The sequence below is a fragment of the Meleagris gallopavo genome, chromosome 1 (assembly GCF_905368555.1).
Source record: "Meleagris gallopavo chromosome 1, MGAL_WU_HG_1.1, whole genome shotgun sequence".
NCBI lineage: Eukaryota > Metazoa > Chordata > Aves > Galliformes > Phasianidae > Meleagris > Meleagris gallopavo.
This window is the reverse complement of record NC_139404.1, coordinates 126,510,712-126,537,975: the sequence shown is the minus strand read 5'-3', so window position 1 is coordinate 126,537,975 and position 27,264 is coordinate 126,510,712. Positions and strand designations below refer to the sequence as shown.

Sequence of the window (27,264 nt, the reverse complement as noted above, 5' to 3'; positions counted from 1 at the left end):
AATCCACCAAGTAGCTATCTTCTGAGTATTAATTAATCCAATCATAAACTGTATTGATAACTGAGTTATGACAGCTTGTAAAGCAAGCTGCATAAACAGAAGGTTTGCTTCCTTCCCTATATCTTGTCCTTCCTGCTTATTTTTTAACCCTGTTTCACACGTGTGAACCTGGAGCAAAAAGGACAATGAAATCATTCTCATTTCTGTTTGTTTCACTATAGCTGAAAAACAGCAACAGCAAGAACACTCAATCAGGAAAATAAATTACTTTCATGTAGGTCTGAGTATCTTCTCTCCCAACTCCCTTCCTTTCCTCTTGCTTTTCCCCTCTAACCACCTTGTTGCCATGAGATTTGGATTTAACATGTTGCATGTACATGCTATTGCTCATTTTCAACTACTGCTTCACTATATCTATCTATCGAATCAAAGCTGTATTTCATTTCAGTGCAAAACTAATCCTTTTAAAACAAAATGGGAGAAAGAAAAGGAGAAAAAGCAGTTAGGAATGGGGAGGAGCTGATAAGATGAAGGAAAGGGGGAAGCCAGAAAAGCAAAGTGACAGCAGGTATTGCTATGACAAAGTAGTGTTTAGCAGAGGACAGTGAAAGAAAATGCTCGGTCCTATCCTTGGTTCATGAGGGCTGCAAAGAAAATGACAATGTTTGTTCCCAACAGCCACTCAAACCAGGTACGTTAGCAGCTTGCAAGGAAAATCACAACAGAAAAACAGCCTTTCCTGAAAAAATAACGGAGATCATCACAGAGCATTTTATAACAAGGCTGTTTGTATCATATAGCTTCAAAGACTTAGGAAGCACCCAGGGAAGGAAAAATGAGAGCTGCAGACATGTATGTAAATGGCCAGTATCCATTTTATTTACATGTATGATATACAACTTCCAGAGAACTTGGTTTTGAATAGACGGAACAGTACATCTGAGTTCATTTAATTCCAAATGGGAAACATAAAGAGTCCATTGAAAACTGAAACAAGAAGTCTGGGAAAAAAAAAAATTACTCTCCCCAATTCTTAGGCTTAATTTTTTAGATTGATCTTAAGTTCATTTTAATCTGTGAAAAAGGTGTACTGTTTCCAACCAGACAGATATCTTAATGTGCAAAGAATCATCATGAGGACAAAGAGCCGCTCACGTTACAACATCTACAGCCAAGGTCAGACTCAGGCTGAACATGCAAGCCCAGTATACAGCCCCAGTACAAACCAGTCTGCGTCAGTGTGTGCTTTCCACTTGAACACAACCATCACACAGAATTTGAGAAACACCTTTTCATTGTGAAAAAACATTTTCCATAGTGAATCACAATATAAAACTTCCAAAACAGCCCCGGGCGCTGCTGGTTTCCCAGCAGATGTTGCTTTATGTTGTGTGCCAGCTGAAGCTGAGCTTGGCCAGAGGCAGGTGAGACCCTAAGGGACTCCACAGCCTAAACATTCTTTGGCAGTTTCTTCACCTCATTTAAAACATGTAATCAAAACATCCCAGCTCTCCCTCTGCTTCTGTTCCTGGTAAGCAGGTAGATACTGATCTCAATTACAGGCCTGCATCTCCGGCAATTTCACTGTGGGACATGAGAACTGCACAGCCCGGGTGCTAATGGGAAACCCTGACCAAGCACTCGCTGCTCATTTCCCTTTGTGTTCGAAGAAACTAGCCTGAGGTCTTCAAGCTCTTATTTATCAAGCCAAATTCTGACAGTCTTCTCCCAGGCTGATGGTTCTGTCTACACCTCAAAGTATTCAGAAGAAATAAGCTTATCTACTTTGCAAGTGGATTAAGCTAAAGCAGAAAAAGGCAGTGTTATTCTGTAATAAATATGCCCCAATATGAAGCTATCTTAAAATAGCCAATGTCATTTTAAAATATACTTTTCCCTAATCTGAAATAACTTCCTTGCACAGATGAATCTTCACACATAGTTGATGACACAATGAATTTAAGGCAATTCTGTAATTTTAAAAAATACTAACTTTTGAGAGGCTCCTAAAGAGGGTTGTCTCTGCAAGTGGTATGACCAAGGAAAAAAATAGAACGCACACCTTCATTACCAACAAAATTCAGCTGAGGCAGAGGTGGAAGTAATGATGCAGACAAATCAAAACAGAGGCATTAAACCAATTGTCTTTTATGCAGAAAAGTGCTATATAAACACAGATAAATCCCCCCCCAAAAAGAGCTCTTCTTATAAGTTCTTTGCCTGTGTGAGGCAATATCCATGTATATATATAAACTTAACTATGAAGTACAAAGCAAATAGCATCAGGTTTTTATCTAAGTCCTACCTCCTAACCTATTAATCCAGCATCTGCTTTTGTGGAAAATGATGAGTCATGTGGACATTAAAACCTCTTCATTAAAACCTCTCCTTAAGACACTGATGGCTAAAGGCAGAATTTAGATTATCTGAATGAGTCTCCAATCCTTATCAGGCCAAAAGACAAGCGCTGAGGAAGGATGGTCAGAGGGGCTACCTAGCCCCTCCCAGCTGGGCACAGGGATCTTGGGGGCATTTATGCTGAGGAGACCCTACAGACAAATCCTAACAGTTATTTTTTTTCCTTCCTCCTATAACTGAATAACTTCTATGCAAATGTTACCCCTGAAGGTAACTGGCAGAACCACAGATGGAAAAAACTAAAAGAGAAAAAGGAAAAAGAAAGAAGCCACTATTCAGTGAATATTCAGTTTGATGACAGCGTAACAAGGACCAGGTTTAGAGCTGTTCCTCTAGAGTAAAACAAAGGGTGAACTGTAATTGTCAGTCTTCATCTAATGCCACAGGACGTGGCATAGGCAAGTTTTTCTTGCCTTAAGAATTCACACAGTTCAATCTGCAAATGAATTACTGAGCAGGTTTTCCTGTTCCAAAATATTCCGAGTCTTTCTCCACAATTTACACCATAGTGGTGCCGAGATTACAGCCACCAACATCTGTTTCAGACCAGATGGAACAGAAAGTAGTTCATTTGCTACTCTGAGAGGCAATCAGCACTGGGGAACCCACAGAGCTTTCAGCAGTAGGCCTTACAGGAACATCACCATAAGCTTCTGTCTTAGTAGAAACTGAGTGCAAAAGGTCCAGGCTTGAACAGTCATCCCTGGACGTATAAACGGTCCTGGCAATTTGGTGGACAAAAAGCTGGACAGGAGCCAGCAATATGCACCTGCAGCCTGGAAGGCCAACAGTATCCTGGGCTGCATCAGAAGAGGGGTGGCCAGCAGGGAGCAGGAGGGGCTTTGCGGCCCTCTGCTCTGCCCTTCTGAGGTTCCATGTGGAGCACTGCATTCAGGCCTGGGGGCCCCCAGTACAGATGAAGGCCACCAAGATGATCAGAGGGCTGGAACACCTCTCCTGTGAAGAACGGTTCAGGGAGCTGGGCTTGTTCAGCCTGGCGAAGACGCCAGGGAGGCCTCATTGTGGCCCTTCAGTACTGAAATCTTACAAACAGGAGGGAGACCAAATTTTTACGGAGTCTAATAGTGATAGGACAGGAGGCACTACCTTTACACTAAGAGAGGGAAGACTTAGGTTAGATGTTAAAAAATTCTTTTCTTAGAGGGTGGTGAAGTGCTGGCACAGCTGCCCAGAGAAGCTGCGGTGCCCCATTCCTGGAGGCACTCAAAGCCAGGTTGGATACAGCCTTGGGCAGCCCGCGTTGGTGAGGGGAAGCTCAGTCCACAACAGGAGTTTAGAACTAGGTGACCTTTAGTGTCCCTTCCAATCTAACCCATTCTGTGATTCTGAGGAATAAACTGGCCAATATTTTTTGTATGATATGAGCTCTCACCAGCAGGAAAGCTGTGAGCCTGAGCCTGTGCAGATAATCTTTCAAATGCAAATGGATCTCCTGAATTTGCACACCAAAATCTTTTCTGTCTCTGCTGCTTCCTATCACTTTTCTATGGAACATCAGTATGCAATCAAGATTGAAGGCTTTTAAGATGGGAAACCAGGTAGGTGGAAACCAGCCTGACTAGTCCTTGTGTGCAATGGCATCATGCTGGTTTCAGCAGTTCCACGCCATCAGACTTTCTATTCACAAATGCCATGTGCACATGCAGATCCACAGGCACATGATTGATGGATCCAACATACCTGAAATCATTTGGCTTATTTGTATAAAGGTGACTGGTTTGCCCAGGAAGAGCGCTTGTTTCCATGCACAACTGAAAATTTGCACCAGCTATAGGACAAGCCTCCAAGCTTTTGTCTTACTTAGTTTTCAGAGAACTAATAGATGGGAATCATTAAGAAACAGAGGCATCAGAGAGAGGCTGGTACTGACTGTATGGATGGGAAGCGAAAGGTGTTGAAGAACCAGAACAGCCGGAGAAACCAAATCATGGAAATATGTCCCTTGTCCCATAGAGGCAGAGTATCTCAGACGCTATTCATGGAAGAACAGGAGCCAGGTGGCTATAAGAATTTCAGCAGCCAGGGGAAGACCTAATTTGAGAAGCCACCCACACAGTAACAGATAGGGAAGGCAGATTGTGAATAGGCGGTCACAAAACCACAGCAAAAACCCTGGATTCGTATGACCAGGTTTCTGTTTAACCATTGCACAAGGTTCACATGAGTTGTAAGAGACCGCAGCAGCAATTTGCCTGGGCTGCCTAGGCATTTGGGAATCCCATCAGTGCTGAAATTCATGCCAAGCCAGGTATCCTAACAGCACATCACAAAGTGGCCAAAAGGTAGGAGAGCAGCAAATGGCACAAAAGCAGGAAAGCAGGAGTTATGCCAGCTAGAAAAGTGATGTGCTTCCTTAGCTATGAAGCTGATGTGTATTCCCATCTCTTCCCAACCTCATCAACACATGAATAGGTGGCATTTCTTCAGATTTAGCAGAAAAATCAGCTGAACCAAACTCACGCAATTATTTACTTTGTCAATGGAAACAACCAAGAAAAAAAAAATTAAGCTTGTTGTAAGGCTATGGCATTAGCTTTTTGACTAAGATGTCAGCTTGCTTACAGGGACAAAGCAAGATTTCCAAGCAAGATGACAAGTCCTTCATCGAAGCCAGAGAAAGAAGTTTCTGAAATCTATTTCAGATTTGTTCGCAGACATTTAATTTATTTACCACATGGGAAAGCTGTACTACACAGTGTTAATAAGCAGAACAGCTCCTTCTCCCTCCAGTTCTACCTTTCATGAACACACTGGGGAGCTTTGTGAGGTATTACAGGTATTATTACAGCTCACTATCATAATACCATACCAAAGCTATCCACAGCAAGAATAAACTGTACTAAAAAATCCCCATGTTAAGAAAGATGCAAGATAAACTGAAGCAGTAGTAAGAAGAGAGTTATGACACAAGCACTGCAGGACAAAGAAGCATATCTTTTGCTAAAAAATAAAATAAATAAATAATGCTACCCAAAATAAGGCAGCTTTTCAGAGCAACAGCTCTTAGCATTCTATAGCCTAAGTCCCGTGATAAGAGATCTCTCCAGCAACAATGGGGAGGTGGAATGCGGCACTAAAAAATTCATTTGCATGACACACCTATCTGCATTTCTACCACTGATTCCTGGAAAGTCAGGATTAAAGCAGGTACAGTGTGTGTGGAACGCAGTGTGGGGGAAGGAGAAGGGAGTATCCGCCTCTCGAGGTTCTCTTCTTTGTGGAGAGGAGGTTGTTTTCAAGTACTTCAACACTCTCTCTTCACCTTCTCCATTGCTTTCAAGTATTTAGCTCCAAGAAACACATCTCTAATGTATTTAATTTTTCCTTTTATATCTGAATTATAAATCTCTGTATGATGGTATTGTCCTTACGGCGGGAAAAAAAAAAACAAAACACAACAAGTCCAGAAAAGAGACCTGCTTTGGTCACAGCTTAGCCAACAGTATGGATCCAAATCCCCTGAAGTCTGGTGTTGGAAGGGTGCTGTAAGTCAAGGCACTGTAACCAATGACTGGACTATTACTGCCAAAGTCAAGAGAAAAGTATTTCCTCTGCACTTGCGGATGTGTTTTCAGTGCTTTGTTTTCGGGGGCTCTTGCCTGGAGTGTTGGCCAGTGGAAGGGTTCTGCCTGGTAAGAAGGGCCAAGGAAAGCTGCACTTGTACCTATTTTTCAGGTGGAGCCCAAGTGCTTTTGTCAAGTAGTAGTATTGATCCAGGTCTTTTGGCAACTACTAGACTTGCCAGAAGGGCTGCACAGAGATACAGATAATTGCAGTTTTCAAAAACAATATATATGATAATTCTCTGAACTAGTTTAAGCTGACTGTCTTCACTCTGACTGTGAAGAACTTTTTCCTCCAATAAACCCAGTGCAGACCTTCTGCAGTCAGAATCATTTATCATGCCAGAAAATTCTGAATGTTGCTCTCTTCCTTAAGAAGTGAGAGGCTGAAATGGAGAAAAGCAAAGAGAATCTGGGATATTTTCTTGTCAATTCTGAACTGGGTTTCTCTAAGGCAAAGGGCTACAAGGCTGCACTGAAGAACGGTCTGATGAAGAATACATCTGATCTTTTCACAATACAAATTCAGGCTGATTTTGACAGAGTTAATAGGAAATTTGATCCCAACCAATATAGAGCTGCCCTAAGGTAGAAGAAAGAAAAGGAGAAGGCAGAGTGTAGTTTTTCAGCCCTAGATCTCACTTCTGGATATGTTTGCCATTCTAGGGTACTTTGTTCCTTTAGCCAAAACTCATCTAAAGATAATAGAATTGAAATTATTTTTTACAAGTGCCAAATTGATTAAACACACCATCATACAAATCAAACACTTGAAAAATAATTCAGTGCACCATTAAAATCTGCTAAAAATTAATCAGGAATTCAGGTTTGCCCACAGACTGCTATAGGAGAAAAATTTCCAACTGCATGTAGGAAGAGGAGAGCCCTAGAACACTGGGAAGGGAAGAAGGAAGAAAGGTGTGAGAGTCAGACATAACAGACAGAAATATCACATTACATCTACAGGTATATCAGCAAAGTTACAGCTCTTGAAGTTTGATGTGTACATCAAGCAACATCTGTCATTACATGCTAGTCATTACCTTAAACATATTTGCTGTTTCAGGCTTGAACCAGTTTTTGCTGGAGAAACACTAGTCTCATGTAGCAAGGATATTTCACATAAAGGTTGATACGTGTTGACAAACTTGTGCAAGAATATTTGGCACAGAAACACTCACTGTGCAACAGACTGCACACGGCATATTTTCTTGAACTGTGCAATCATTTTGTCTTGAGGACAGAGGCCAAGTGGGACTAGGATGAGGCCGTGAAACTGCTTCTCTTGGAAGAGAATGGAGGGCATTAAGGACAAGGTCATTGCAATAATGTGAAGAAATACTGATAATTAATTAGAAACGCTGAACAGTCACACCCTGTTTATGATCATGTTTAAGATCAATGGATTTATTAAAAATATCAAGGAAAGAAATTTGGCTCCCAACAGAAATTAACTGTTCCCTGCACATTCATACACTTAAGGAATCTGTTTACCCATATAATTTCTTACATGGGAAAATGCTATCACAAGAATAGAAGAAGACATATTTCCATTTGCCATGTATTCTCTGCCCTGCTTATCTTTCATTTCTTTTACATATTTACTTATGACCTCTTTGGCTTTCTTCTCTTTCACTCCAGTCACACTAAAGATAGAGACGTTATATACGGGTATATCTTTAATTTAAGAAAAAGCATCTGGTTATCTCTTGAATAGATTTACTGATACTTTCTCCCATACTCCCTCCCTCTAGGCAAATGTAACTGTGCAATACCTTAGGCAATGTCATTTTATGTAAAACTTGCCAATGCTCTTTAAGTTATGTCATCTTATATTTTTTCCTGTTGTGAAATAAGAGATGAAAAAGAAGAGCTCATCCCAGAAGATTTAAATAGGGATAATGGAAATAGCTCTGCATAGTCTAGTACCTGTACAACAATTTTTCCCATCCTGCAAAAGTAACAGGCATTAGAAATTTTTTTCATTCTGTATCAAGAACCAAAAATTCTCCATGTTTCAAGCTGTTACAAACAACTAGATAGATGCAACTCTCTTTCAGAACAGTTTGAACATGATGTAAGAAACAGCTTCAAGTCCTTGCTCTCAGTCACGCCTGGCTGCCTCAGCAGTTATACCCTGAGCATAAAGAAGCCTTCCCTATTTCCAGTGTCACCAAACACTTGACATTTAAAGACTTTTTTGCCCCTCGTAAGTTCCCAGTAAATGTAATATTTTTCCTTGCCATGCTCAGAAAGCTGGTGGTCAATTTCTAAGGATCAGTAAACAGAAGATAAAGGAAAATGTAACAGCATCAGAAAATGTCTTCTCTCAGAAAGATCACATCCCAGCTAACTCAAAAAACTGACAATACTGTTGTTATCTGCATAAGAAGTGCCACATAATTCCTAAAGTACTAAAATTTCACGACTACCTGGGGAAAATTGGTATTTAGTTTGTAGTGTTGACCTAAAACCCAGGCTGACAACAGCGACTTTGAAATGACTAAGAAATAAAAAGAATCTGCAAAGGGCTAATTGTCTATTACTCCATTAAGATCAGAGTAAATGTAACAATCTGATGCAATGCAGAAACATCATCTAAGAACACTATAAGCACTGGACTGATTGTTTCAAAGCAAAGAATCCTCCAGAGGAACAACAAAACAGAAACAAACAAACAAGCCCAACCAACTGCAACTTTTGATTTAATATCAAACCCATGCAGAAATCAACCTGGGCCAGTCATGCCCTTCAGCAAAGAAGGGATTCTGTTATAAACATTGAAGTCAGGACAATATTTACTACCCAAAGGTCCGAAAATGCCAAAATTTGAATACTAATCAACACTTTGTGTAGAAACCAAAGCAAAGAGTCATCTACTTCTTATGGTCAAGATAGAAATCCATACCAAAAACAAAATACAGCTATCTGCTTTTTAGCATCTCACCACAACACTTAAAAAGTCAGAAGGGAACAATTTATACTTTGTAGTATGACTTATGCTTGTCAAAAATCAAATATTTTATTTATGGTTTTCAAAACAGTATTGACAGTACTGTTATACTCCTAGACAGTACAGGATACTGTATCACAAACACTGATATCTTCTTCATTGCTTCTACTTTTATTGTCTGTAAATTCTAACGCCTCTTCTTCTGACTGCATGCTATTAAAAGATTGAATTAATTATTCCATCTCTTCTTGCTCAAAGCACAGATAGAAAGATTCAGCTGAGCAACAGATATATGAGAAAAGTCAATTCTTTAAATATTTCCTGGCAATATACTACATTCTGGGGGAAAAAAATGTTAGTAAGATCATTAAGAGTAGTTTTAACTGCACCTTTTCTCTTTCCAGAGACAAGGAACATAATTTCCATATTCCAATCAAGCTTAAGAGCATACAGCTGAAGGTCACATTCAGATCTGCCTCTTTCAAATGGGAAATGATCTGATACCACTTCAGCCACCCCCTTCACTTCCCATGGTATTTCCATAAAACACAAATAAGTAAGCAGAAGTCATGAACTGGTATACAGGACTTTGACATTGAAATTTTTGCAAATGAAAGTTTTTGGAGCACATCACTTAAGAAAACCATGCAATCACTTCTGAACTGAAGTGCTTGTTATCGTACACAAAGTTCCAGTAATTAGAATCAAGAAGAGAAGTAAAAGGTGATTAGAGATTATTGGGAAAAATCTAGTTAACAGGAAGCATAGCAGATGAACAAATTGGTATTTAAAGTTACCCTGAGATACCCTCAATTAATTAAGATGTTAAAAAGCACATTTCCATATTATTAAAATCTTCTGACTAATGATCAGACCCGCTACAGCATCAACAGTAACTCAAGTAAACTCTCAGGTAATACTAGGTTAACAAAAAAGATGGAAAATAGCTTCAACATCTCTCCCTCTCAGCTCTATACTTCCCCAAGCACTGGTTCCCCATCTTTCCAAGCAGCCTCTGGATTCATTCTTTCGGATAGACTCCACCAGGTGATGAGAACATCACTCATTTGGATATTCTCTTGGCCTGTCATGTACACACCCAAAATGGTGATCCTGAAGACCCCATAGCAGATCTCATGGCCATGTAGTAAGCTCTGTGCTGGTACCAAGCTTTCCAGAGTTCAAGAAATGTCTGGACAGTGCTCTCAGATTTGTATTTTGGTTTGTATTTTTGGTGGCCCTGTGTGGAGCCAAGACTTGAACTCGATAATCCTTGTGGGTCCCTTACAACTTAGGATATTCTATGATTCTACAATTCTGTGTGCGACCATGAAGCCTCTCAAGGCCACCACTTCACCTCCAGAAGCACAGATTGGCAATGGAAGATACTCTGTATGTTTTTTGTCATTCTTTCTATTTTAAGAGAGCTCTTATTTTAGATCAGAGCTTAACTGAAACATCTGAACCTCTGGATGGGACAGTTTTCTTTATGTGAAACTGCTTAAAAAAAAAACAGTTTGGAACTTGGAAGGAGAAAGTACAAATGACGTACTTTTTTTTTCTTTTTTTTTTTTTTTGTCTTTAAGACAGCTGTAACACTCATTTTCCAAAGGCAGAATTTTATTATGTTTCTCTTTTATTATATGAGGAGGTCAGGGGTGTTACATAGAGTATAAAAGTCCAAATACAGAAAGGTCTCACCTGTAATAGATATAACTGCCTAGTTCTCTAACAATAATTCTGTTCTAGGAAAAGAGTTATTTCCTTTCAGACTCTTGTCCTCTTTCGTAGTGCTCTCTTACGTGACCTAATGCTCGTGCATTTTCTTTCACTTTTTTCTTATTCCTCATAAAATATGCACCAAAGTTTTCACAAGGAAGTTACCTACTCTGCAGCAGAGAGCTATTTGTTGGGAAAGATTTTCAATGAAATTGGAAATTTTTATTCCTTAGTGAAATTCTTATTTTCAAATGAAATTTTATAGGCCATTAATCTAATGCATATTCACGGGACTCAGGGAATTAGTTAACTTAGAGAAGCAGCTATTGTGCTTGCTCTATAATTGCTCTTCGTCAAAATTGTCAAAAGATATTTAATACGCCAAGTTACCACATAGAATAAAAGCTTTTGAAGTATGTCTCAATTTAAGAGGCCATCATTCTATAGTATCATTATCTGCTATTAATTTTGCAATTAGAGACTATCACATGCTGCTCTGAAGAAACGCAACTGTTCACAAAATGAGTCCCATTATTGATAATGCTCCGGGAATATGACACAATGTCCTATTTTCAGTTGTACACTTAATTACCTTCTATAAATAGATTGCCACATTTTTAAGGGAAAAGTGCATTTCTTACAGAGATACGTGACCTTGTTGACTGAAGCCTCCCAGCACTGTTTCCAGAAATGAGGGCTACAGTTCCACAGGCACTGCTAGCTCTGCATAGGCAGGCTGTGATGTCACTCAGGAAGCAGCTGGCAGGGAGGGCATCCAGCAGTGTCTGTCCATCCTTCCATGGTCCCGGCACAAGCACCAGCACCCCTCACATGCCAGCCCGAGCACCAGCAGGTCTCTTGTCTGCGCTCTGCTTTTCCATCTCAGCCATGGATCCAGCCCGAATCAAACAGCCCTGCAGTCATTCTCTTTGTGAGGTGTGATGTAGCCTTTCAAGGAGAGATTTCTTTTTCTGATTTTGTTTTCTGAAGAAAAGCTACTTTGCTCATTCTGTTATAGAGCCACCCCTCAGGACTGCAGTCCCTGTCTGCAGCACTCGTATTTCCCTTACATTAAATAGCAAAGGTACCCCAGCACCTAACTTCTGATTGATGCTCAGTCATTGAAATAATTTGACTAAGGCTTTGCTTTTGAGATGCATAAAGCAATTTAGCACTTAAAACATCATCAAATAAAAAAACAGAGCTTGAGGAATAAAAGACTACAAGCTTGTGCTGGCTTGTTCGACAGCTGTCTGCTGTTTCCAGTATTTCTCTCCAAGGCTTCTTCCATGAACTCAGGATGCCTGCACTGCAAGCACAGGCCTATTGCTGAGCACAGGTCCCTGTGTCCCCAGACGCAGCAGTGCCTGGAGTTGCCAGCCCTATATCCTACAGATAGCACGACGTGACAGCTGCCAGTCTGAGGCTGCTTGGCTTTCCACTGGGGCTTCCTGGCCAGGCAGGCCCTCTTGGAAGGGAGGCTATGAGGAGGCAAAGCCAGACCTACACTTGCAATTTTTATTGCAATCCTGTTCCATACAGGAAATAGGGCAGCGCTGTGGTTACCACACCATTGCTCCAGCCAGAGCCATTGGCCTATGCAGGCCTACCACAGTTCTGGCTAAGTACCTACCTCCTGTGGCATGCTGTGGCTACTGCTCTGTACCCACAGAACATGCAGCTGCATGTATTTCCTGGTATTCTGCCTGGGGAAGCTGAAGAAGTGTTTTACTGAACAGGCTGTGCTTCTGCAAGTGTTGTTCTGCTAATACACATAGTACTGACATGCAGCACACAGGGGCCGTCTCCATGCAAACAGAGCAAGACCATGAAGGTTCAGCCCAAGGAAGATCCGTGTTCACACAGAGCTGATGCCATTACAGTCCAGCAGAGCTAGGCAGTACCCAGGTCAGCAGAAAGATGAAGGCAGAATAGCTCACCAGCCACCCCACCAGCCCTTCCTTGGAAACAATGACAATTCCCCAGAAGAGTGAGTGCGCTTCATCAGCCTCACGTTTCCACATCCCCTTTGCTGTTTCAGGCACAATGAATGCATCTGCTCCTCCACAGCATCACCACTCATCTCAGGAAGTTACTACAGACTTTGATGCAGATCCCAATTCACCTGCAAGTGGCAGATTACTGCAGATATGCTGCAGACAGCCATTTCTCAATCGCAGAATCACATAACTGTAGGAGTAAAAAGGAACCTCTGGACTTTATATGTATATATAAATATATGCACTTATTTTTTGTTTTTAAGGAAGAAAAAGAATTCTTGGAAAATTCAATTAGAAGGCTGGAAAAAAATCTTGTTTTTCACTTGTATCTCCCTGGAATATTTATCGACTGGTTTCAATTAGCAAATATTGAGAAAAAAAAGATTTTTTTAGATCAACTTAAAGATGGTAGAGATGGAAAAGAAAATATATTACATTTAAAAGTAAAAATACAAGTAGAGGTGATTAAATTTGTGCACAGATAGCATGAAAGATTGTCACTGTATGATAACTCTAATGGCCATGCTGAAGATGAAGTCCATGCTAAAATATTGCCAACCTATTTCATTGTTTTACATTCTCTTGTCTGCATCCTAAAATATTTCTTCTTTCTCTCCCTGCTGTACTGGATGATTTCACATAACGACAATAAAAGATCTACTGACAAAATGAATGCATGAAAAACTACATAATGAGTAAAGTTACATGTCCAAAACTAAGTCCAAAGAACTCTTAGATCTTATGAGATATTCATTTTATATACTGATGACATTGTGCTCAACTTTTTAAACTGGCTTCTGAGTTGGATTAGTTGCTCTTTAAATATATACATCATATAATTAGGAAGTCAAACATCAACGAGTTAACATGGATTTTGCATTTCTTGACCTTTTTCTTGCTAATTTTAATGTTAAAATCGCATGCCATGTAATGCAGTGAATTCAGCTATGAATGCACAAGTAAGACTGGCACTTAGGTGCTGACATTAATTAGCACGAAAACACTCTAACAGGCAGAAGATTAGATGACATCTGTATTCACACTGGATTACTTTGTTCATTAACAATATGTTATTTTAGAAAAATACATCCAAGAAGCACTCGTCTATCTGCTGTCATATCCCGTTGTCAAAAATCTACCATTTACTGCTCTGGAGGCATTCTGTTCACTGTGACATATTCAATAAAAAAATTACACACTCATCTCTCCACTGTGTCAGTCCTGGCTTACAAAACATGTAGTGCCAGTAATGCCATATTTATATTTAGAAAGCCACTTTCATTCTGTGCAATATGTAGACTGTTACATCCTTTTTAAGCCGTTTGCAGTGGTACCACTGAACTTTTTTTTAAAGGAACAGGTTTTTGACCCCAACTCACTAATACTTTACTTAGCCAGGGCCAGTTAAGATGTTTGTTAAAATACTGTTATCCAGCACTATCTGGTTTGAGTTTGAAAACCATCTGCTTGGGACAGAAAGCATCATCTGTGTTGGCTTTGTAAAGCACTTGGAGTAAGGACCCTAATCTCTGCTTCTTTCCTTATGAATCCTCAGCATGAAGCACTTCTCCCCTTTCATACACCATGCGTGGGCAGCTGTAGGTGGCAATCAAACAATTGTCCAGACCACTCCATTTAGAAACACGGTAGTAGATTAAAAACTTCATCCTGAATTCACTTGAACACTCATAAAGCTCATTAAATTCAATCCCTGCTTGGTGTATGAGAGAAGCATAGGCTGGAGATCCCAGGTCAGGAGGTGGCTGAGCTTTGTTTTAATCTCATAGGACTGGGCTGTATCACATCCCCAAACCTAACATGTCCCCACCAATGAGAAATCTGTGCAGAATTCATAGTAGGCGAGTATTTTCTTGTATATTTTGGGAGTACTCCATTATATCACATTATCAATGTGTAAAGAAAAAAAAAAAAAAAAGTTTTTCATAGAATCATAGAATGACCTGGATTGAAAAGGACCATAATAATGATCATCTAGCTTCAACCCCACTGCTGTGGAAAGGAATGCCAATCACCAGACCAGGCTGCCCAGAGCCACATCCAGCCTGGCCTTGAATGCCTCCAGGGATGGGGCATCCACAACCTCCTTGGGCAACCTGTTCCAGTGCCTCACCACCCTCCGAGTGAAAGACTTCCTCCTAATATCTAACTTAAACCTCCCCTATCTCAGTTTAAAACCATTCCCCCTTGTCCTATCACTATCAACCCATGTAGACAGTCGTTCCCCCTCCTGTTTATATGCTCCCTGCAAGTACAGGAAGGTCACAGTGAGGTCTCCCCAGAGCCTTCTTTTCTCTGAACAAGCCCAGTTCCCTCAACCTTTCCTTGTAGGAGAGGTGTTCCAGCCCTCTGATCATCTTAGGGGCCCTTCTCTGGACCTGTTCCAAGAGCTCTGCATCTTTCTTTGTGCTGGGGGCCCCAGGCCTGGACACAGTACTCCAGATGGGGCCTCACAAGAGCTGAGTAGAAGGGGACAATCACCTCCCTCTCCCTGCTGGCCACCCCTTTTTTAATGCAGCCCAGAACACAGCTGGCCTTCCGGGCTGCAAGCGCACACTGCTGGCTCATGTCCAGCTTCTCGTCCACCAGGACCCCAAAGTCCTTCTCTGCAGGGCTGCTCTCAAGGGGTTTTTCTCCCAGTTTGTTTAAATACCTGGGATTGCCCTGACCCATATGCAACATCCTGCACTTTGCCTTGTTGAACCTCTTTAGGTTTTCATGAGCCCACTTCTCCAGCCTGTCCAGGTCCCCCTGGATGGTTTCCCTTCCTTCCAATGCATCAACCACACTAACTGGTTAACTGATCCTTCAATACTGTCTCTTAGAAACAATTTCAGGACTTTTCTTTTTAGGTACAAGTTTCCTTTTTTTTTTTCTCATTTACAATATTGTGCAACGTTAACAACAGTGTTTAAACATTCCCTCAAACAGTGAAGTGTCCATGTCTCAGAAAGCACACTGTCCAAAAGTAGTAACATCACAAAAAGCAGAAGCACATCAGAGCCAAACTCAGTGCTCAAGCCTTACACAACTCTGAGTGTGTTTTGGGACACATAGTTTTTTTACCAAATGAATTTTCTGTGAAACATTAAACTTCTCTTTGCAGAGCGCATATATGATGAAAGAAATCCAAACACCATCATTTTACTTTAAAAATGTTTGTTTGCTTGTTTTTCTGGTTAACTGGTTTGGAATGGTATCTTTCAAGTATTTTTTTCTTAGCTAGTGATAACTCCATTTAAGCCTGGCTCTGCTGCATCAAATCTATATCTTTAATCCAATAATACATAAATTACAACAAAGTCACACAGCAAAAAAGCATGGTGCCAGTAACTGCATCTGTAATACAGAAACTGCAAGGATGGAAAGCCTGAAACTTAGAGGCTCCAGTTTAAAAGAACAGCAGGATGGACGTGCTCATCTGTGTACATATAATTATTACATTTTTACTCCATAACTGCCCAAATCTTGAATTCTGTTCTGCCTGCAAGACAAGACAAAACCACATCATCTTAGTGACAAAGACTCCAAAATATTTCAAAAAACACAATTTATTCTATGTGTTAAAAGCTGCACTATAACTAATTTAAATGAAGAAATTCATGTCAGTGCCCAGCATGCTTCAGCATCTCCAGCGCCAAGTGCCTGAGCCCAGGTGAAAGACTAACCCATTCCCTTCACTTTCAGAGAGGGCACAGCATCTGAACAGAGTTAATAAGCAGACAGATTTCTAAGAACAGCACCATGACTTTGTGGCCATTTCCCTCTTCCAGCCTTGCAGAACTTTACTGGACTGCATTAACACTCACACATATGTCAAACTAGACTTCATAGAATCACAGAATGGCTTAGGTTGGAAGGGACACTAAAGATAATCTAGTTGCAGCCCCCTGCCACGGATAGGGCTGCCCTCCAGCAGTTCAGGCTGCCCAAAGCCCCATCCAACCTGGTCTTAAACATCTCCTGTGATGGGGCACCCATAGCTTCTCCAGGGTTCTGTGCCAGTGACTCCCTCTTTTAGTTTTAAACTGCTCCACCTTATCCTATCTCTGTCTGCCCGTGCAAAAAGCTGGTCTTCCTCCTGTTTGTTTAAAAGCTTCCTTTAAGTATTGATAGGCCACAAGGAGGTCCCCTCAGAACCTCCTCTTCTCCAAGCTGAACAATCCCAGCCTTTCGTCATAAGAGAGGAGCTCCAGCCCTCTAACCATCTTTATGGTCCCCTCTGCACCTCTTCTGACAGCTATATGTCTTCCTTGTGGTGGGATCCCCAGCTGGAGACTCCTGATTGTGCAACTTATCCTACATGGGCAGACTCACAATGCACATCTACTGACCTCTACCCAAACCTCCCTCCTCACAGCAAGCCCCTGTGTTCCCCTTCCACAGCCTTCAGAGCCAACAAGTACATACTTAAGTGGAGGCCAGATAACAACTCTTGCCATGGCACTGTGGGAGAACTGCACCTCATAGCTCATTTTTTGGAGCTGTGGCATTAGCTGCATTCTAAAGGAGCTTTTTCAATCTCCTAAATGAGCAGATCCCATCCAAAACAGCCTCCCTAAAGCGGAGGCACTGAGTTACTGTAGAAGTTTCTAACTGCTTGGGGTGAAGTACCACACTCCCTGGCAGAGTGCTGAGCTGAAAGCAGTGCCCACATTAAAGCTTTAGCTAGAAGCACGAAGATGGAGGAAACCTAGAAATGTTGAACGAACCAGAATGAATGATAGTCAACTAACTCTAAATAAGAAATATTAAATAGCACCATGAGGAAAAGATGAAGGAGGAAAAAAGAAGTATATAACAAGAAAGAAAATGAGAAGAAACGATGCTACAACAGGGAAAATGTTGTTTCTATGAAAGCCCATCAGAATTTACTATCTGAAGTGCTAGACTAACTCATTGAGATGTAATAATACTATAGGCACTAACATTTGAGGCACAAATGAAGACAAAATGGATATATGCATTTGGGTTTTGCATCTAAAAAAAAAAGCAATGCATACAAAAGCCCACATCAAAATACTGTTATTTAAAAGATATTTAAAGAGAGCTATGCTTGTGATGCAAGCATTTCTAGTGGTTCAGAAGGCAGGTATGTAAAATGGATTACTTTCATGATAAAATCTCTGAATATATTTGGGCACCTAACTCCAAGAACTATGTTTTCTGAACATAGTTCCTTTTTAGGCTACATTTTATATCATTTTAATTTTAACCTAAGAAAATATGAAAGAATGAATCATTCTGTAGCCCTGGTTCTGGCAAAGGGATCAGCCGGCAGTGCTGCTCTGTTGAAGGCAGGAACAACATAATGGGGAAAGCCCTGACCCTTCTCCTTCAGGCATGCACAGACAGAAAGTAGACCCAGCAACACACCAAAGTAGGGAAAACATTACAGAGGCATCTGGATCCCATCTGTAGAGCGTAGCAGCTCTCCTAAACAGCCTGAAGAAGCAAAACCAGCAGACCCAAGTTGCATATGGAGTCAAACCACTCACTGAAGGAAGAATTTACAAGCCTACATGCACTACATGCTACTTTATACATTTGTAGATCTTGTCTCTGGGTTAAAAAAAGTTTTATTTTCCAACTCTTCAGCTCTTATAAATAATGCCAAAAAAAGGCACAAAGAGTATGCAATACCCTTAACTACTGACAAATAGTTCCTCCTATTATCTGTGAATCTTTCTCTGCAAGTGCTGTACAATCTTTGTAAAACCAGCTGAAGTAATGAAGGGGAGGCGAGGCAGGATGGGAGGGCATGAACAAGGTTGTGGTAGTGTTTGTAGGGCTACAAAGATCCAGCTGATCTGAGTGCTTTAGATGCACCTGAGGAGTGTTTCATGCTTTCAGACACAGTATGCACAAGGCTGCCGTTCCTCATGTCGTACCTCTAACCAGGGGCACAGATCTCTCTCAGCAGCAATGCCATTCTTGTGCTCATAGCACTATAGGGTAAACCAAGTACCATCCTCATCTTGCTTTTCATGCAAAGCAGTTGGAAAACCACATACAATGCATGTGAGTTTCCACAGTATGCACACAAGTATGCAGGTAATATTTTTCTTTTCCTACACTTTGAATATAAGAGCTGCACAGCAAATACCACAGCACACACCAGCTCTGAAAGGGAAATTAAACAGGACTTAAAATGAGAGACAAGAAAATAGACGCACTAGGCTCAGCTCAAGCCAGCCACCCTCCCCAGGACTACCTCATTCTCACTACAGTGCTGGTTCCCTTGAGACCTCCGAGGTTAACATCAGCAAGGAACACCTTTTGTTGTTCTCTTTTGTTAAGCAGAGAAGCCGTGTCAAAATACCACTCAGAAAAAAACGTTTCAACCTGGGCTTCCACATGCTAAGCAACTGATTACAAGAAGTTCTTCCCTTCTTCCCACCATTCTCTTCCTGAATGCCCCGCGGCCATTGCAGAGAGCAGAGCTTGGAGCTGGCAGAGCTCACAGCTGGCAGCATGAAAACAGTGAGAAACATGCAAAGCTTTTCTTTCACGTGGGTCTGAAATGGCAAACTATGAGCAGATTAGTAATTTCGTATTTTTAAACACTATCATGATTTCAGACAGTCTATGTGAACAGAAGCATAGAATGAGTAAGGACAGATTCCTTACACGCTCTCATGTAGGCAAGTGCAGCAAAAGAGAGCAACAGTTATGAGCGGTGATGCTACGAGTCTGACATGTAGGTCAATGAAAGAGAACTGCTTTACTTCTCAAAAGAACAGGTTTGTCCTTAAAAACTTCACATATGCCAGTCTAGATTATAAAAAATACCACGAATTGCAGCCTTCTGCTACATTTTCATGATTCTTCTTATTACCCTCTTTCTTTCCCTTAGCTTGAACAGAGAAGCAAGATGGACCCACTTCCTACTTGTTCTCATTAATACAAAAATTAAGCTTTTAGATTTTATTATTATTAAATTCTTTCTGCCCGTATATATTCTACTGTGTGCCCAAGAAACGCAAATCTGGGGTTAATCCAGTGAGTAAACTCACAGCAGAATACACTGGCACCTAACAAAAAGAATAGGGCATTGTGTATACAAGCACTTCATTCTTCTCTCTCACGCATACAAACATCAGAAAACCACATGGAGAAAATGAAGATTTTGTTCGGAACAGAGTGTTTTTGACACTGTTCTGCATGTTTCTGGCATGAGCTCTCCTGATGCTGACTCGACGTCTTGTTAGGCCTTTACATCAGGGTAAACCTCGCTCGTGACTCATGAGAAAAAGCACACCAAAGAAAACAGAACGAAACCCTCTCGATTATGATGTCTCTAAAGGCAAGGCAAAACACAGAGGCATATAACATCTAAAATTTAAAAGCAAGGCAGCAGCCATCAGTTAAATAAAAGATCAATCTCTCATTCATGTCTGCAGGCATCTGGGGAAAATGACATATTCAGGAATTCATATGGAATTGAAGAAACTACTTCTTTAAAAATAACCTAATTCTGCTTTGCTTGGGGAATCACAGTTCAACACGACGTTGTGCACACGCAGCTATGGACAAATACAGAAAGACTTCCAGACTTCCAGAGCACTAAGTAAAGCAAGGATGCTCATTCCCTTAGATACATCTAGGTAAATTATTATGCCATCACAAACATTTTTCGGCACATTTTAGTAAGTATTCTACCTAAGAGTGTTAATAAATGCAACATTTTTTATTCATTTTCAAATAAAAGTATCTCCTCTTGATTCTGGTATACTTAAAAACAACCAGGCTGCTTTCTGACAGCTGAATGTGTCTGCTCCAGCCACAGCTTTCTTAACAGTAAAACCCCTGCAGATGTTATCCCAAAATATCTATTGACAAGGAATTGCAGCTTTACTATGCACCAGTATAAGTGAATTCCTGCACAAGAACAGCTTGCACATGCTGGAAGTGGATATCAATTATATATATCTCTGGCCACACCTCTACATGTTTCCTTTACACAGTTGGAAGAAAGGCAGAGGAGATTAAGAAAGATACAGTGGGTTTTTAAAGTCACTGGAAATAAGAACCAGTTTAAAGTCGTGGAAACCAACATCTGCACATGGAGCAGGAAACAGCCTTTCCAACTTCTCTGAACAAAACACCCACCCTACATCTGATCTCTTCTAAGCATGACGGATGACAGCATCGTCTTTTTGAGCAGTAACCTTTTCTTCCAGCAACCAGGTAAATCAATACCACCTTGTGTGGAAATGTCAATATAAACGCTCAAAATTCATAATATTAACATTTCAGAGTCTGAAGGCCTCTCATTTGAAGGTGGTTTCTGCAGTAGCCTTTGATCTAAATCAAATTTTATGGTTAAGAAAGATTTAAAACAGAAGATAAGCTGAAAGACAGTGCTTTATCTTCTTAAGGTAAACTTAATTCCCCAGGGGCAATTCAACCCAATTGCAGTGGCACTGAGAATTACTGTGGAAACAGGAGAAATCTACTTAATCGATTTTTATTGTTTAACCTAAGGAAATGCTTTTGTATGTAAAATTATACAGCAAGTGCAGGGATATCTTGAAATTCCAGTTTCAACAATAGGAAATCATTAGAAGGGGTCTTTTAAGGCAGATATAAATTTATACTGCATCTTTAAATCCTAGCTACTGCAACAAATAATACTTCTTTTAAAAGAGTAAAAAAAAAAAATTGTCATTTTCCCATATCCTCTAAAAACAAAATACACACTGAATTTAACAGAAGACCAGCAGTTCAGAGGAAATATGACAGATCATACAGTTGTGGCCTGCAAAAACAGAAGAAATGAGAATTGAAAAAAGCCACAAAATGTATCTCTCCAGGAGCCAAAGCATGGGAGACTTCCCAATGTACTGAGAGGACTGCTGTGCCACAAAGTGGTGTGCTGACAGAGCCAGGCTCTTCAGAAGTAAAAGTATTGCAGGTATCCCCACTCCAGTGCTCTGGAAAGCTATGTAAGTAATTAATTTAGGGGCAGGAAACATTTTGTTCGGAAGCCTTATCAATACAGTGCCCTAATTTCAGAAGGATTCTTGATATGTTGCTGCAACAGAAACTTAACGTGCCCTTTCAACGAACAATCCAGAACTTTATGCTCTTACATCACTTAAACCGAGGAATCTAAAATACAGTTTACTGGAAAGATTCACCTTTTTAACCTGTTCAGAACTGGGTTCTCCTTTTGGCTTTGTCATAATCCCTGATGGCACAGAAAGACTGGTCAGCCAACAAAACTGGTGACGTTGCTGGTCCTAAGAACCACACCTGACCCATCAAGTTTTAACCCTGAGCTGCAGAATGAGTAGTTCTTCTTCTTTTGATTTAATGTATGCACTTTGAAAGCATACTTCAAAATTCACATTTCCAGCACGGAAGTATTCAGAAGTTGAAGTTCCTCTATTGCTTCTCCATAAAAATACCTCAGTTGTACCAGAAATTAGACAGTGGATTCCAATTAATTGACAAAAAAATGAATATAAATCTGATGTAATAGCCTAATGTGGAAGTGTACCCTGGGCCCACCCTTTGCAATAACAACAGTTTAACTCAAGTTGTAGAAATACATAAATAGCTCTGCAACTTTGTTTCTCCACCCAATCAAAAAACAGATGATGATATATTAAATGAAAAACACCACGCATATATTTAAGTAAGAGAAACTGTCTAAACTTCTGACATTTTTCATTTTCATATGTTTTTTAATCCAAAAGATAATAACTTACAGGATCAAAAGAAAAATAAATGCATAGCTTCCAAACCTTAGACTATAACCTCCCACTGCTGCAGAAGAGTTCAAAGTCATAAAGTGCTGCAGTTATGAACGCACGTCAGACAAATACTCTAGTAACTATCATTTTTTCTGGTTTATTTGACAATATTCCAAGCTTTGAACATTAAATAAAAATCTCACAGACAATAAGCAGGACTAACAATGGCTTTGTTTTTTTTTCTTTTTTCTTTTTCTTTTTTTTTTCTTTTTTTTTTTTAAGAGAATGCTGAGACATCTCCATTGACCCAACTAGTTTTATTTTGGATACCAAAAAAATAAATAAAAGGACGCAAGGCAGAGGGGAACAGTGTCCCACACAGCTCAGCAGATTCACACAGGAGCAGGCCACAAGCCTTGCTGTGTGCTCAGGTCCCATGCTGGCACACAGGCCATGCACACTTTGTGACAGCTGTCTGAAGCTCCCCAGTGGCTAGCAGCGATGAAAATAAACCAGCCAGGCGTTCTACATGATGCAGGGTGACATGAAGGAGGGGACAGAAAAGAGGAATCTGCTGCACCTCACTCCCTTCCTTGGTTTGGCTTTGTGGTTCTCACACACACATCAGTCACACCATGTCTTCATTTGGCATCATGGCCAGTCACACCCAGCCACCCCATCCTGCCACGGAGGCCTCTGATCTGTAAAAACTACTAAGCCAACACATGAATACATGGTTTGGTGACATAAATGATGGTGGAATTGAATACATTTTCACATGTTCCTTCTGGCCAGACTCCTTCTACAGGCACACGTCTGCAGATGCCACGGTGATGACAAAAATCGAGCTGTCTTCTCAGTGTGTGACCATCTTCCACACACCTCTCTCCAGATGGGCTGCACTCAGTGTGCTCACAGACACTCCATGCCAATGTGCAACACCGGTGTCTCCCACCACCACCCTAGTCACCACACACGTGTTTCTTTGGCAGCACAGTCCTTGAGACCACATTGGGGCAGCAGGGCAGAGGTAGCTCTTCGCAGCTGGGCACAGAACTTCAGAATTTGTCTCAGTGGCATTTTTCAACTCCTTTAAGCAGCAGTAGGAACTGGTGCTAACCAGGCAAGAGCAGCCCTCCCAGCACAGCTCTAGCGGGAGACTGTGAGCAGGGTACAAGAGACCTCCCACACAAATACAGCCACGAACTCCTCCCACACCTCGCAGAGAAGTGTTGGCTACCATCGCGCTCAGTGCCAAGTGCAAAAGATCATTGTGTTTGACCTGCAGTATTTCATAAGAGACACGCGGTTTTCCTTGTCGGGTTTTTTTTTTTTTTCTTTTTTCTTTCTTTCTTTTTTTTTTTTTTTTTTTTTTTTTTTTTTTGCCAATTTCTCAAAAGGGCTGAAAACACTTAGGCCCAGAGACACACAGGAAGCAACTGCAATACATAACAACTAATCAGAAACAGCACTCAAACGTTTGACTTCACTCTACAAACTGAATCAAAAAAAGAAGAAAGAAAAGTTTTAAGTGCTAACATAACAAGAAACAATCCTAAAGACTCTCTAAATACATGTGGTGAAATGGAGGGTCTCCCTCCTTTAAATATATTTACATAATATTGAAGTTTTTATATTGCTTTTTTCACCAACGAAATTCTCTATGCTACCCTGGACAAAATCCCCGTTTAAATTAAAAGGTTAAGTAATTTATAAACACACACACACACACACACACACACACACACACACACACACACACACACACAGTTAGACCTATGGCTCTGGCATGCCTCCTTCCACCTTTGTCTTCTCTCTCCATCCCTAGGGCCAGATGCCTTTGACGCTTTGCACCTCTGGCATAAACTGCCACATCTGCACAGCAACCTTGCCTGAACCCAACTCACTTTCTAAAAGCAGGACAGACTATAGCCAGGGCTTGCCTGGACAAAAAGGGCTTTGCCATTTAGCCACTACAGCTCAATGGTAAAACCTGAGCAACGTGGACACAGCAATACCAGTCTGGAAGCATTTATACTGTTTACACCACACTGGAAAGCCAAACAAATTCTCCATAACTGCATCCACACTACAGCCTATGCCAGCACAATGCCAGTTAAAATAGTAGCACAGTCCCTTAACTGACAGAATCATACCAGCTGAACTTTTCTAGCATAGACCAAGCCTAAGACATGAGGTAGTAAAAAAGAAAATCAGGCTCATGACCTTTTTTTCATTTTTTATCATTAATACACTCTAAAAATCCTGGCTGCTCTGATTTATGGAATTTAAAAATAACAATTTAAAATCCAAAATTTAAAGCTAACAGCCTAAGTCACATGGGATTTATAATTAGAGGCATAAATCTTAAAAATTCCCTTGCTCAGGGTCCTAACTCAGGAAAAATATTTTCATTATAGAAAGCACATAAACATGTATTCCTCTTCCAGTGAAGTAAGCAGAAGGGAAGCACAAGGCTAAGTGTTCTCTGAGATCTGGGCCACAGTCAGAAATCATGGTCTTTGTAGAATTTATTTCTTCATTCATTTCAGTGCTGTTTAATCACAAGTCATTCATGTTTTAAGACAGTGGGAAAAACACAGACAATGGAAGCTAAATCAAAGTTGAGACAACTGTTCAATATTTACAGCATTCATAGCATAAACAAGTATTTTTGGTAACTTATGACAAATACCTTTTTCTTTGTTATTAAATGTACTGCAGCAGTCCTGTTAAACAAACCCACTGTCTCGGATGTTAAAGAAATTGTTGTTTACATTTACCGAGTCATTTAAATTAAAAATCTGTTCCTGTTCCAAACCCCACTCTCCTTCATCTTCATCTTCTGGTTCTGCCTCCGACCCATTCCGAGTGTTTTCGTACAAAAAGATCTGCTCGTCCACATGCGCAGGGGCCAACCGGTTTCTCTTTGCACTGACAACATTAGCAGAAGAACCAAAAAGGCGTTCGGGAAAGACCCTTGTGGCCAAAATACACCAGTATTTTTGAAGAACCTTTGGTAAAACTGGAAACAGTGCTAGTCTGTCAGACCACCACTTTAGTGGGTCTTCGTTCAACCCAAGGACTTTTTGAGACTTAAAGTTGCTCAATTCCTCAACAATCTGAGCGTGCCACTCCTCTTGGTCCTCTACACCTCCTGTCTGGCAGAAGATCTCTGCAAGCATGTTGTTGATCACACTAGTAGGAGGAGGAGTGGAGGAGATAATTATTTTTTTCACTGGAGGCTCTTCCGAAACCGAGAAGAACTTTTCCTCAGTCCGAAAAGTGTTTTCTTTGACTTTCTCCAGCAGGCTTTTTGCTTCTTCCACCACTCTGTTTTCCACCTGCTGCCGCTCAAATGCTGAAAGAAAAGGCAGTTTTTTGTAACGAGGATCCAGGAAAGTGGCAACGTTGAGGAACATGTCTATTTCTGGGGTGTGCTGGTAGGTAGTTGACAGCTCCTTAGCTATTACCTCCTTCGCCATGCTGATTTCTTTCAAATCGTTCTCTTTGATGTTCAGGGTAGTGTTGAGAAGCATGTGAAGAAGGGGCTTCACCATACTTATTGTCGGGTATTTGGAAGCAGACATCATCTCTGCGACCTGTTTGAAAGGCTGCAGCAGTTCCACCAGCCCTTCGATTGTATTCCACTCACTGGCTTCCAGCATGAGGTGGTGGTTGTTGCTGTCCTCCACGAGGACGGCCGCGATGACGAACTGCTGCTCCTTGAGGCGCTGCAACATGGCGAGTGTGCTGCCCCACCAGGAAACGCGATCGCTCACCAGCATGCAGTGCAGAATATTCTGCTGCTTCTGCTTCTCACTCAGCATATACATCGCTACCGTAGACTGCTGAAAATACTCCACCAGTTTTCGGCACCTGGCAAGAAGGCTGCAGAGCTTTGGGAGCTGAAAAGCTTGTTGTATTCCGGCATTAAAAGTGTGCCCCAAGCAAGGCATTTGCACTGGAATATCGAGAAGAGAGCAAGCTTTCACAATGTCTTTGCTGTAGTCTGTGGTAGCACCAAACACTTTTGTATTGATCCCCCATTCAATGAATGTTTCATAAAGGACTCGTGTAATAGTCTCTGCAGTATTATCCTCTGGTACTTCAAACGTTTTTAAGCAACGTGAGTTGACCACCAGGCAGTTGGAATGACTACTGCTGAGAAAGTGAACTGCGACAGTTACATATGACCTGTTCTGGTTTTCACTCCTCCACATGTCTGTGGATATGCCACACCACAGGACGTCAGTGAGCTCTTTTAACACGATCTCTCTAATGGTGTTGTATTTTTCAGGAATAGCTTTTGTACAGAAATACTTCCGGCTAGGAAGTTCATACCTGGGATCAGCTGTTCTCAAGAGAGCCTTGAAAGTGGGCTCGTCGACAATAGAAGCAGGATACATGCCCTCACAGATCAAGCTGATGACTGCAGACGTCAGCTCCTGATGCTTTTTGTTTTCGTAGTTCTGGTAAGTCTTCATGATGAGACTATCTTGAACAACCTGCTGTGACGATTCTGGCTTGATTTTTGAAAATGCAGTTGCAAAGGCCTCCCTCATTTGCTCGGTGTTACTTTTCACAAATTCACAGAATTCGTCGGGGTGGTTTTTCTCGAGGTGGTAGGAAAGGTTGGAAGTGTTTCCCGAATAGGCGATCTGTGCCATGCAAATACGGCAGTAGATTTTCTTCCACTGTAATATGCATCCTTCCGCATTGGTATCAAACCCAAAGTACTTCCACACTTTACTCTTTGCTCTTGGGTGAGCCACTAACTTTAGATCTGACGGGGAACCTTCTAAACTTTTATTCTCCATTGCTTCTTGGCCACCGTCCCACCTTTTGATCCTTCACTCATTAATGAGTAC

At 41.0% G+C, this 27,264-nt stretch overlaps 2 protein-coding genes across 9 annotated transcripts in view; both read right to left on the bottom strand.

Moving 5' to 3' along the window:
• DHRSX (dehydrogenase/reductase X-linked) overlaps positions 1–27,264 on the bottom strand; it is a 205,852-nt gene that overhangs the window by 128,567 nt on the left and 50,021 nt on the right. The window lies entirely within an intron of this gene.
• The window catches only part of ZBED1 (zinc finger BED-type containing 1), a 33,835-nt gene continuing 7,426 nt past the window's right edge, over positions 856–27,264 (bottom strand). The window contains exon 2 of the mRNA XM_085212962.1: positions 856–27,264. Coding sequence (XP_085069088.1) covers positions 25,126–27,213 — 2,088 coding nt within the window. The 5' untranslated portion in view covers positions 27,214–27,264 and the 3' untranslated portion in view covers positions 856–25,125.